Genomic DNA, 13,650 nt, shown 5'->3' with positions numbered 1-13,650 from the left:
CCCTGCAAAAACAAATTAGACTCACAGAGATGAATATCAGCAATAAATTGTTGCATGCATGAAAAAAGATCAGCTGGAAGTAAAACATCCCATACATATATGTGTGTGTGTGTACAGAAAAACAAAATAGCTAGGGTTTTAATTCCGTTTAGAGATTTATAAAGAAAATATGAATAATATGCAATTACCAAGATTCTTCCGTACAACAAATACTTGTGAACACTGAACACACACCAGTAGTTTCTTAAAGGGATTTACAGACAAGAGGGAAAAATGGGGGAAATTAAATTAAAAGAAACTGAATCGTCTTCGGTTGATAAAGGAAAAAAAGGGCTTTGGCAATTGGCGGTGTAGTCTTTCCATTTTCCCATTCTTAGCTGACTTGTGGTCTTCTTTTCTTTTTTATTATTATTATCATTTTTTCTTGGTGTGTGTGATTTAGTAAACTTCCTAGTTAAGTATCAATTGTCAATAGTGATATATGAGATTATTTTATGGACCCAACTACGGAAAATATTTGGAACTAACAATCAAAGAAATTACATTCTGATTCATATTCCCTCCATTTTGATATTAATTTGGGATACTCATTGGCTATTTTGACATACATGAAATGTCCTTTTAAATCGGTTTTAAATTTTACTTAACTCACATTTATTTATTTCTTTCTTTTTCAACCCACAGTTTTAGATCCAAATCGCCACCCCCATAGGTCTCTAACCGATGGTCGGAATTCGATGGTTTAACAATCGTTAGATTCTCACGATCGAGCTTTTTTTTTCTTTTTTCTTTTTTGGGGGGGGATTTCATACAGTTTGGATCTCTACATCTGTTTGTTGCAATAGCTTTGCAGTCGGCGCATATTTCGACGACGGTGGATCTTGCTGGAGGTGTAATTAATGCTCCGACCACTGGAATTTAACGGGTTGGGCTACCCACCGTTGGATTCCTCTCGTCGAAATCTATATTCTGATGGCAATTTCATTCAATTTTTTATTGTCAGGTTTATTTCTATATTTTTTTTCATTGCGTGCGCAAAACCTTGGGTGGTTAGCGGCGGCTAGGGTTTTGGTAGGAGACACTTGTGGTGAGCAGCCATTGGTAGTTTGGTCTAAAATTCGCAGTATTTTGCAGCTATGACCTCTCTCTCTTTCTCTGTCCCTCGATCTCTAATGTTCATTGATTTTTTTGTGTTTTGATGTTTCTTCATTTTTTGTTAATTTGTAATTTTTTTTTTTTTTTGATTTTGCAATTGCAGCTTAATGGAAGTCATTGATCATCTCCTCGAAGGTGTCAAAAAATTTGGTTGAAGATGTATACGAATTTGATGATTTTGACATCTGCTTCAAGTTACAGTGTTCTACAGACTGTGTACATTACTATACATTATTAGTAACATATAGTAACATGTAGTAACATATGCATGTAATTGTGTATTTCAACTTGTATTTGTTGGTTATGAGTGGACAAAATTGGAGAAGTCAAACATTCGATAAGAATTCGATAAGAAAACTGCATAGTAAATAAACTTCCAAAAATTACAAGGAAACTGCATTTTCCCCAATTTTTTTCACCTTATAAAAAGCTAACCCAAGCACACAGTTATGAGTCATCTTTTTATGCAAAATTTAAGGCAAAGAAGCAATAACGAAAATGAAGACTTTGAAGATTCAATCATAATTTTATCTTCCATGATTTATGTTTATTTAGCTTTTAATTTAATCATGAGTAGCTAAACTCTTTAATTCTAAGATTTTATTTTGAACTCTATGTGGGATTTACGAACCATTTTTTCGTGATTTTATGCAAGTTTTAATTCCGAATTATTTATTCTAACTTGTTTTATTAAGTGCATGAAACTGGCCGATTTATGTGCTTTTCTGTTATTGTTAATCGCATCAATCGGAAGATCGGGTTAATAATTAGAACTTGGGTAGAAGAGCTTTTGTAGTATTAACATAGGAATACAGTTAAACTCCTAGGTAGCTATTATTGACATTTGTGCTTCATGTTGTGTTTTAGAATTAATTGCGTACAATATTTAAATCTAGAGTATTAGAATCGTAATACACGCGGAAGCGGGTTGTGATTAATTTAGCATCTCAGGTTAGTACGTAATTTGATTTAATAACTTGCATAATTGAAGGAATTGGGGAATTAATAATCACATGGGGGGAATAAAATCATAGGCTTGTTTACTTTGATAAATCTTCGTGTTTAATTGTTTTCTTGCTCTTGCTTGTTTAATTTGCTTTAATTTAATTTAGTTTGATTTAGAATTATTAATCAACTTTCGACTGTGTAGGGTGGGCTTGAGCATAATTGGTAGAATTTAGCGTCTACGATTAGATAATTAAATATTTTTTGTGGGATCCATATTCTGACTTAATTGTCCACTATATTATTTGTTCGGATCGTGCACTTGCGTGTAAGTATTTCCACCAACAACAAATTAGGATTTTTAGCAACAAAATTTGATCTCCTTTTCTTTTTCGTTTGGTTTGAAATCTCATCGATCTTATCTAAACCAATTATAAAAAATTATGTACATAATTCCATAGATATGGATTTGGAATCAAATTTGCATCACTAAACTCTTGTGATTTAAAATCTTTAAAAATCGAAATCGTAACTCCATAAAATGACGCAATTTTTCGCTATTTTCTATTGGTGCTCGATAAAGCTTGTCAAAATGTTTTATCGTAAATGGATACATGACCAATCATTTTTAATATTTCTCACATCTCTTCACCTTTAATAGTGAGATAAAAATTGTTATGTAATAAGCACATGATATCTACTTATCACAAGATATCTCTTCAAATACTAAAGAATGTTGTATTCACTTCGAGGAATAACAAAAGTTGAATGAGCGCTGCAATATTTTAATCTAGCTCACAACTCATATTATAGTGCAATATGCTATCAATTTCTTTATTTTGCTACTACGAATGCAACTTTGAGTTTTTATGTTGGCATTTCGCATATCATAATATAGATCCAAAATATTGCTACTACAGTAGCATTTCAAATCCCAAACTTAGAGAATATTTTCTCTTATATACCTCCATAAGTAACTTTATTTTATGTTACTTTTACTTGTGTACAAGATACATACCCCAAATTATTTACTTGTTTCTTGAAAATGAAATAATTCTCGGTGTCTTCTAGAAATATTTTCATTATGAAATATTTGGCTTGTATTTTAAAGACGCATAGATGGATCTTCAACTTCAATGATCCATATATAACATATAGTGTCGTTTCTTCTTGATCTATCGAATATATATAATTTCAAACTTTGTGATATTTCTCATATCATTGAATCAAAAAGTAAATAGTTCATTCGAGTACTTATATACTACTCATATATCAAGGTTTGAGTTTTATACCTTGAATTTATGTACTCGATTTAGGCCTTAAGCCTTTATAATTGCTACTTAATCATGAAACAAATCATACCATATATAAATGGGAATACTTATTAACTCAAATTTCAAGAGTCTTATCATTTAAACTTAATGTCTAATATATTCAATCGAGATTTCTAATCTCGTATTTAATCTCGGCTCTAGGCCTATAATCATCCATTTTCCTTTTAAAACGTCATGTTCATCTTAAAATTCGCACAAGGGACAACTCTGGTAGGGCTGAGTATTCTAAGCATATCTATCTCAATTGAGATCCGATTTTGATGATTCAAAATGTTAGGAACAACCAATAGAAAGAGCCTTAACTTTTGTGCTTTACACTTTCTCAAATTCGGACATTATCATGTCCGAAACAGAACTCAAAGTCGACATCGTGAATTGTGCGAAAATTCACCTACAACAAAAATAGAATTATTAATTTTTTGTCAACTAAAAAATTAATAAAATATTTAAATCAACTCCCTTTTCATCTTCTATGGCTAAGAAGTTATCTTCTTTGGATCATCTTTCTTCAGAAATTAAAGTAGAACAATCGTGATGATGATGTGTTGAGATAACAACATAGAGAGAACAAGTATACTATTCTATTCTTCTTCTTATGTATACAAAGAACATTACATTGTTCTATATATAGCACAAGAAAAAGCATGAAAGGTCATGAATAATGAGGATAGAAAATGATGTTTAATGGTGATAAGTAATGGTGGTCAATGAGGTGAGTAATGGTGGTCATCCACACTTTCAAAAATTCTAATGATTAGTAATTAGTTCAAAATATTTTTGAAACTAGGAGTAGGGATGGCAACGGGTCGGTTCTGGGCCGGGTTTGCCTAAATCCGAGATCCAACCTGTGAAAAATATATAAAACTCAGATCCGCCCCAACCCGGTTCAGTTTAGATCCAGACCCGCCCCAACCCATATCCGAATTAAACGGTTCTGAACTACCATACCCGCTAGACCCGTTAACATTAAAAAAAAATTATTATTTTTTAACTTTCATAATATTTTGCTTCTATATTTTAACAAAATAATCTAAACATTAAAATACAATGTTTTAAAATACTTCTACAAGTGATATAAAGTGAATAATAAAATTATATAATTAATTATATTTAACTTCTACGATAAATTAAGTTCGAAAGGCAAGACGACTAGCGGTGGTCGACAAGTGATAGATTTTATTTAGGAGAAATGAGATTAAAAAAAATGAAATAGTGAAAAATGGGTAAATGAGAATAGACACGATGAAAGTTGAAAGTTTGATAAATGAAATCATATATTAATTTTTATATATAGATTAATTATAAAATATAATATATTTATACGGGTCAGTTCTAAATCGGTTACAATAAGACTCGTGACCCAACCCATAACCATCCGATTCAAGAAACTTAAACCCATTACCCGACCCAAAACCATTAAACTTACCATCATCACCCGCCCCAAACAGATCAGTTCCAGGTCTAAGACCCGACAAACCCATACCCATTGTCAATCCCCAATTAGGAGATATAGCAAATTTTCGCAAAATATTTTACCTCCCCACAATCTCCGGTGAAAACGTTGTCCATTCTAATTCTTCTTTTATTTTTCTTTTTCTTTTTCATTTTTTCTTACTATTGAAATAAATTTGTTATTTATGAATTATTATTATTATTATTATTATTATTATTATTATTATTATTATTATTATTATTATTATTATTATTATTATTATTATTATTATTATTGATGAAAAAATAGAACTATTTTAATAATGAGTTAATCACTTTTAAAGATCGAGTCGAGCTCGAGCTCACCGAAGCTCATGCGAGTTTCGAGCTAGAGCTAGAAAATCTCAAGTAGTCGAGCTCAAGCTCGAGACAAAGTACTCGAGCTCGGTTCGAGCCTTTCCAAAATTAAATTTGCCCCCTTAGATAAAATCTTGGCTCCACAGCTAATTAAATACTGGTACAAATTAGAACAAATAAATAATTTCGTATCCATATCCGTACAATAATAACCTATAAACGTACACAAGTCGAAAACATATAATTCTGCAAGCACAAGTTTTCACTTGCTCTCTTCATAAATATATATAATCCATAACACTTAACTGAAAGTAGTATATAAACTATATATTATATATATTTATATATGTAGTACTCAAAACTGAACCAGCCTGGATCCACAGTTAAAACTAATATCACAAAGACCACCCACATCGACGCCGTAATTATGGACAGGCCTCGTCAGAAACGGCGGCAAGTACAGCAGCAGCTTACAAACGCACACGCTGTCGATATTCTTCAACCACCTGCAGCACTCCTCTTCCTCCGGCGTCTGTTGCCTTGCCCCGCCGTGCCTGTGGTGGTGGTGGTGTCTGCCTCCTCCGCCTCCGCCTCCGCCTCCTCCTGCGTCGGCGCCTGGGGGAGGCGGTGGGGACGGGGACGTCGGCAGCGAAGGAGAGCTCGGTAGAGGCACCAGCGTGTAGGGCAGCGCTGCGCACGCGCGATTGGCGAGCGCGAACTGCGTGGTGCAAAGTGGCTGGGGAGTCACCGGCGGCCGGCGCGGGAACCATTGGCTTTTAGCCGACTTTGGGTACAGCGAGAGAAGCATAATAGTTGCGGCGGCGAGTAGTTTCAGTTTCATGATTGGTTTAATATCCATTTCGTCAATAATAAAAATAATAATGGAGAGTGATTGGAATCTGTGGTTCACTGCGTCTACTTATATTAATGAATTGATTTATATTATATTGTTGGTTTCGTGTGATTTTCGTGCTTGTTCAATTAGGTTTGGTTTAGTTTGAGTACGTACAGCCCGTTTGTGATGATGATTTGGTTATTGGCTAATGGGGTCGGAATAGAATATTTAGGAATGCTTCATTCAGTTTGCGTGAAAATCTTAGGTATATTCTGTATGTTATAAAAAGGTTGTTCAGATGCTGCACCACGTGATTTTTAATTATTGATGTGGTTAAATAACTACACACTTATGTACAGTGGGGAGGCCATTAATTTTTGTGAGGGTACTTATACATATTGGAATTCACGCACAGCGGCCCCGGGAAAAAAATTGCTATGAATTTTTTTTTTTTCATCTACTTTCAGAAGATAATACAAAAGCAAATTGCAAAAGCTAATTGCTACGAAAAATCAAGAAACATGAATATTAAGTTGATTATCAAAATTATAAAATCGACTTTTAATTGATATTCAATCCGAAAATTACGATGAGAGAGAAGACGTCAAATTAAACTTTAATCGATCGTCGGTGCGTGTCTGATTGTCGGTGGATGTCAATTTCCAGCAAGCAACGGTTGTAGACCGTTGACTACGCGAGAACAAAAACACAACAATTTTGTTTTTTGTTTTTTTCTTCTTCAAGGAACGAGAACGAAGTGGGAAAATAACACCCGATATATTTCATCGGGTGTAGTATCAAATAAACTTTATAAAAATGGGGAAACTAGTTAATCCCTACGTAGGCAATGTGGACACACGACACATGGAAACGATCAACACCGGAAAATCGTCATATGTAGAAAAATTAAAAATGGGAACATAGGGGAAAAGAGTAAAATATTAAAATTAAGTATTTATTAAATATATATTAGGGTAAATTACAAACACCCCCCTGAGGTATGACCAAATTACAAAAACACCCCTCTTGTTTGGATAATTACAACCACCCCCCTCAACTCATCAAATTTAGTGGAATCTTCGAGATTATATGGAATATTATCACTTTTGTACCCGTTTTATCCCATTCAAACTGTACATTATGAAGCAAGATGACCATAAAATGTGATTTTTAGCTTGTATATACCAGTTTGTGGTGCATCGAAAACTGTATTTTTTACACAAAGAGTACAAACTAGAGCACATTTCACGGAATCTAGATGACTATGTTGAATTTGGCACCATAAAGGTAAGAAAAAATAATAGTTGAGGGGGGTAGATGTAATTATCCAAACAAGAGGGGGGGTTTTGTAATTTAACCATACCTCAGGGGGGTGTTTGTAATTTACCCTATATATTAATATTTTTTTTAGGAATATATATTAATGAATTACGAAATTACATTATAAATATGGAGGTTATAGGTCCTTGACAAACACGTCTTTATATATAAAAATAAGAAACACTATAGCAACTTAAGGGCATCTCTAATGGAGTAAGCAAAACGAGTCTTTTAATAACTACATTTATAGTTTAACTTTGTAGGTTTTTATGGATAAGTCTCTAACCAACCATCTTTATTGTTCAAGGTTCAGGAGTTATATCTTTTTCGCCAATAAGTCCATTTCTTTAATATGTATTATAAATAAGGATTAATCTCAAAAATGCTCATGACAAGGGCACTTAATTTAAAAAGGCACATCCAACTTTTTTGTCTTTCAAATATTTTCAGCTCATTCAAACTTATTTGCAAATACGGAAAACCCTTTTATATATACCAAAATTATCTCCAATTCATTGAAACCCAATTCAACTTCAATTTCATGATTTACACCCCAATTTTGCTCAATGTCACCAATTAACCAATTTTCACCATAATTTCAATTTTGACTCCAATTTTAACCCGCCACCACCGGAGGCCGCCGGTTAGCCGCCGTTGACCGCCAGAGACCGCCGGTCTCCGGCGTTGACTTTTTCTTTTCCTTTTTTCGAAAACTTTTATTTTTGAATTTTTTTTTCCGATAGGTCAACTGCCGTTGACCTTTTTTTTTTAATTTCGTTTTTTCTTAAAAATATATTTTAATTAATATTGAAACTTTAATTATCCCCAATTTCGTCAATTCATAAATTTTGATCGCTGAACACCGTCTACCGTCGTTAATCTGTGTCGACTTTTGTTTTAATTTTCTTTCCAAAAGGACAAATTTATATGTGATGTGTCTGATTTGAACCTGAATATGTTGTTTAGGTTGTTATTTGAACCAAGGGGTCGATTGCAGATTGATCGACTTTGTGTGCTGATAACTGGTCACACCTAATGTTCTACAGAACATTGCAATATCTACGGATGATATCTATGGATGGTGTTTTTATGTCATTTGTATTTAAGATCATTTTATTTTTTCTTTACATATTATGTGAAAATATTAGCAATACAAATGTGATGTTATCCTAAAAAAAATTGACTGAAAATATCCTAGGGAAATTTGTGATAATCGAATTCATGGTTGGTTAAAATATTTCTAATCGAAATTTTATTCAATAAAATTCATTTGAGTAATCTCTTTAACATGTTTAACTGCCTTACATTTGATTCTATTTTTCTTATGATTGATGCGAACCCATAATGTTTTGAAGTAAAACGATAAAATTCGATGAACGAATTAGGCCTCAAAAAAGATTTTTTTTATTTTATTTTGGTGAATTACGAGAAACCCCTAAGGTAATGTATAGGATTATAGCGTGATTACGAATATCCCCTCTAACCAGTGTTTGACCTTTTACATTGACATAAAATGTGTACTGTGTCCGTTTTACCCTTTAGTTATTGGAAAAAAAAAATAAAGGATCAATTACGAGGACACCCTGAGATACTAATTACGAAAATCCGTCATATTTGCACAATTATGAAAATGCCCGTAATTATATTGGCGTCTTACACAATCCCTCTACGATTTTTTTATGATATATTTATATTTCATATACACCTTTTGCATAGGGTTGCGATTTTTTCCCTAATTTATTTATAGTTAATATATTTTTTACATTTTTTTGCTTTAAAATTTAAATATTATTAAAAGAATATTAAAAAATAATGAAAATATTTGTAACATAAAATAACAAATACGAGAGTATTTCCAAAATGTATAACATTTATTTTCTTGAATAAAAAATATAAAAATGTCAACAAAAATACAAAACAAATATAAACTTTAATGTTACAAGATATGTTTAATTTTTTTTTTTTGTATATAATTTTTTTTATATTTTCTATTTTAATAATTATAAAATGAATAAATAAATAATAGGTTTAAAATTACAAACAACAATATTTTTTAAATATATTATAATTTACCTCTAGTAATGAATTTGCTTTGAATTACCTTATATGAATAATAGTAGTGACACATGCTCAAGTGCAAAAATAACATTTTCATAGGAATATTCCATTAAATCAAAAAGATTATGTCAAAAGTAACATCGTGGGGTATTGCGGAAGACAACGATATGTGTCAGGGGGATTTTCGTAACTATGCAAACATAGGGTGATTTTCGTAATTAGACCTTACCTCATGCATGTGGATTCTCATAATTTACCCTTTTAGCTTTAAAACGATTCGTCAAAAAGTTTCAGAATTTTCATATATGTTTTAGGTGTAGAGACGATTCATATAGGTGGAATTGTTTAATCAATTTTTTTTTTAGATACATGACATGCTTTTTTTAATTTTGGTATGCAAGTTGTATAATGATATGTTTCATAAACTATTTCACCATTTTTAGTGTTTTTGTTTATCAGAAGCAATTTTAACATGATGATTTGTTGTCTTTTCATATATATTTAATTATGTGGTGTCAAAGTTATCCTATAACAAAAAATTTGGTGTCAAATTTTAATCTATGTAGAAGATATTAATGAATATTAGTAACAAATTTCTAAAAAATAGCACTAAACTTTTAAAGATTTAGTATTGAATCATATATGGTAGTAATATTATAAAAATTGGAACTGAACTTCTAAAAATTGGTAATGAATTTATGAAAATTAAGCACTTTGATAAAATTATGATAGTAAATTTCTTAGAATTGACAATGAACTACTAAACATTGAGTATTATAAAAAAATATGTATGATACTAAACTACGAAAATTGGCCGTGAACTTTTGAAAATTTAAAGAACAAGAAAGGAAAATAGAACAATTGTACTGGTTGATGTTTAGTGAACACTACACCGTGTGTGTCTATACAAATTGTAGCTTCAATAGGACAGTAACACGGTGTCTATACAAATTGTAGCTTCAATAGGACAGTAAAAATAAGAATTAAAGCAACTTTCGTATGAATACATTAGCAAGGGCCATATGCATTTAATTCAAAAATTGGCTATGACCTTTTGATATTTAAAAAAACAAGAAATGCAAAAAGAATTACTGTTTTGGTTGATGTTTAGTGAAAACTGCACCATGTGTATGTATAAATATTATGTGCTTCTATTATACAAGAGTGTAGGCTTACTCAATACACCTATTCAATTGATTGCGGATTTCTTCATTACAAATAAATAAAATATTATGTGCTTCACTATGTAATGGCTAAAATAAGAATTAAAACAACTGTCATATTATCACATTAACAAGGATCATATTGCAGGATCAATGAGCCATTTATTCTCTTTGCATGGTGAATTATTGTCCATGAGTTTCTTCTAAAATATATTGATGTTGTCCATTAGTGTAGACTTGATTATTTATAATTTTATCATTAAATTGAATAAAACTACTTTCTTAAATTAGTAACACCTTCTCATGTGGTTAATTTTGTATGGGTAGCTAAATACGAAAAAAAAATCCATTTGTTGTTAAAATCATATTTTTAATTTGTTAACGTAGAAAATTTGTACATGATATATACTATCTAATTTAAGGAATCGAACATCTTACAAAACAAATAATTAGCTAGTCAATATGCAATTAATTCAAATAAATTCAATATTATCAGTAGCAAAGTTACGATTTTATCATTCGGGGTTAAATATACATTAAAAATAATATAAAAATAATTAAGGACAATAATGACTGCTCCAAGAGCGGTGGGTCTAGGATTTTCTGATTTTCAAAAGAATTATGAATTTTTTTTTTTACAAAACATGTAGATAGGAAAAAAAAATACTTTTAGGACTACTTTAGAATTCTTTTTGATTTTTGGTGGACTAAATAAGAGAAATTGGTTGAACCAAATAAATATATAGATAAACTGAAGTGATTTTTTTCAATAGATGGGCTCGCCGCTGGTTCTAAGCCACAATTGGTAACTTCCTTATCCAACTTGTTATACTTATTTATTATTTTTCTTTGTTCTCTTCAATTAAAAATAATTAACTTTATTTTTTATATAAAACCAAATTGATAAAAATTACAAGAGCACAATACATAGACAATAAATTATATATATATATATATATATATATATATATATATATATATATATATATATATATATATATATATATATATATATATATATATATATATATATATATAAGAGAAAGAAACGCTCGGCAACCCTAAAGAATCCTAATGATATTTCTTTAATTATTTATTTTTAATATTTTTTTTAGTAATTTTCAACAATTATCAATCTTCTATTTTTCATCAATATATCTCAAATCTTAAGAGATAAAGATAGAAATTTGATTTGTTAAATCTAAATCTATATATTTGGGCTATAAATCTTAATATGTAAGATTTAAAAAAACTAATGTTATATAAAATATGAATAATACTACATTATTAAATTTTACTATGTTCGTATACTATATTTTCTTATTATGTAGTATATTGATTTTTTTTTTACTTTTGAAACAATATCCCGTGCATCGCACGGGAAAAAATGCTAGTATATATAATAGTAAAAAAATATTAAAATTTAAAGAGGGGTCAAAGCTACCTCAGACCTAAATTGATAACCAAACGATCTATTCATGTATTCAACCTTATGAATTATGAGTTGAACTAGTTAGATTTGGGCACACCATCATTCTTCTAATAATATTGTGCCCGTGCCATGCATCAACTCGAATTTAACGGTCTACCAAGGCTTATTGTTTAGTATTAAGAATTTAGATTAGCTTAATAGGCTTACCAATCATAGCAATATTTGGAAGCATTTTTGTTTTGTTTCTCATTATTTCTCAAACTAAAATCGTGTTTGTTAAACTTTTCGAATAATTTTCTCAAAATAATTTCAAAAGTTTATATCTTCTTCAGACATGATTTGTTTGTTACAGTAAAAAAAATATCTCCACTAAAAAATAAATAACATCACTTCATTTTACAAACTCTTCTTCTAAAATACATTTTTCTAACACCTTTAAACATGACTTAACTTGCTATAGTGTATTTTTCTCCTTCCACAATACAAAAACAAACATTACTTTTCATTTTCAAATTTTTCCCCCAAAACATATTTCCCAAAATGAAAATCAAAATAAGTTCCAAAACACTTCCAAACACTAGCAGTAAACTGTGGTTAATCCATAATAACTATTGAATGAAAGAATCAAATATTACAACATACAAGAATGGTATTTGTTGATTACGAGATTGAATATTTACCATTTCTCCTAAAAGAAAAAAGAATATTTACCACTTATTTCATCTATTTTCTATATATATTTTTTCTTTGTATAGACTAACTTACCAATCTAAACCGTAGATTGTCATTCTATAATCAAATACTCCTAAAATATAATGACAATTTTTTTTGAGACGTGTTATTTCCACCATCAAAATATCATATTTCACCATCAAATTAAATATACTTCTTATTTTACCCTTTCTTCTTTTTTTACATATACTTTTTCCAAATTTATAAATCGTCCACTACTAAAAAACTAAAAAATTAAAAAAATAAAAATAACTTAGAACACATGAGAATTAAACGAATATAAGGTAGGGTGGTGGAATATAAATTTGATGGGTACTTATGATATTTTTTTTTATCTTTGGTGGTGAATTGAGATACTCCAACAAATAGCACCACTTTTTTTTTTTTTTTTAAATAATCAAGACGTATTAATATTATTGAACACTTAAACATTTTCCTAATTATTATTTTTATATTTAAAATTCAATTGACTAGAGAACTCTTCTAAAATTTAGGAGTCGGAGGAAAACATATTTTGTTATCCGCATCAAACGCGGGGAAGCCGAAGAGTTGCACTTACGATAGTACCCAGCGCCATCAGTTCCGTCTTAACCACGCCTCCCATTCTTTTATCAACGCTTCGAAATATTGTACATTGAGTCAAACAGATAAATTCATATATATATATATATATATATATATATATATACAGTGGCGGACCTAGCTATGGTCTAGGGTGTGCAGTTGCACACCCTTGATTTTAAACAAATAATATCGTTATACATAAGTTGACAAGAAAAGCAGTTGGTTGAGTTGGTAAAGATGTTCCTTCATTTGGTAATTGGTCCCGTGTTCGAGCCCCCCAGCCTCTAAAAAGTTGATTTTTTTTCAAATCTTTACATTTTTCAC

General features: G+C 30.4%; 1 protein-coding gene across 1 annotated transcript; it reads right to left on the bottom strand.

Annotated features, from left to right (window-relative positions):
* Positions 1–5,577: 5,577 nt before the first annotated feature.
* Positions 5,578–6,081, bottom strand: LOC105957236 (uncharacterized). The gene has a single exon (XM_012981167.2). It carries the CDS (start codon positions 6,079–6,081, stop codon positions 5,578–5,580), a length of 504 nt encoding a protein of 167 aa, XP_012836621.2.
* Between the last annotated feature and the right edge of the window lie 7,569 nt (positions 6,082–13,650).

The sequence above is a fragment of the Erythranthe guttata genome, chromosome 14 (genome assembly GCF_056151865.1).
Source record: "Erythranthe guttata isolate IM_541 chromosome 14, IM_541, whole genome shotgun sequence".
Taxonomy (NCBI): domain Eukaryota; kingdom Viridiplantae; phylum Streptophyta; class Magnoliopsida; order Lamiales; family Phrymaceae; genus Erythranthe; species Erythranthe guttata.
Note: the sequence above shows the minus strand (reverse complement) of the source record. Positions and strands in the feature narration are given on the sequence as shown.

Coding starts and splice junctions, on each gene's coding strand:
- LOC105957236 (XM_012981167.2), bottom strand. CDS start 6,081: ATGGATATTAAACCAATCATGAAACTGAAACTACTCGCCGCCGCAACT.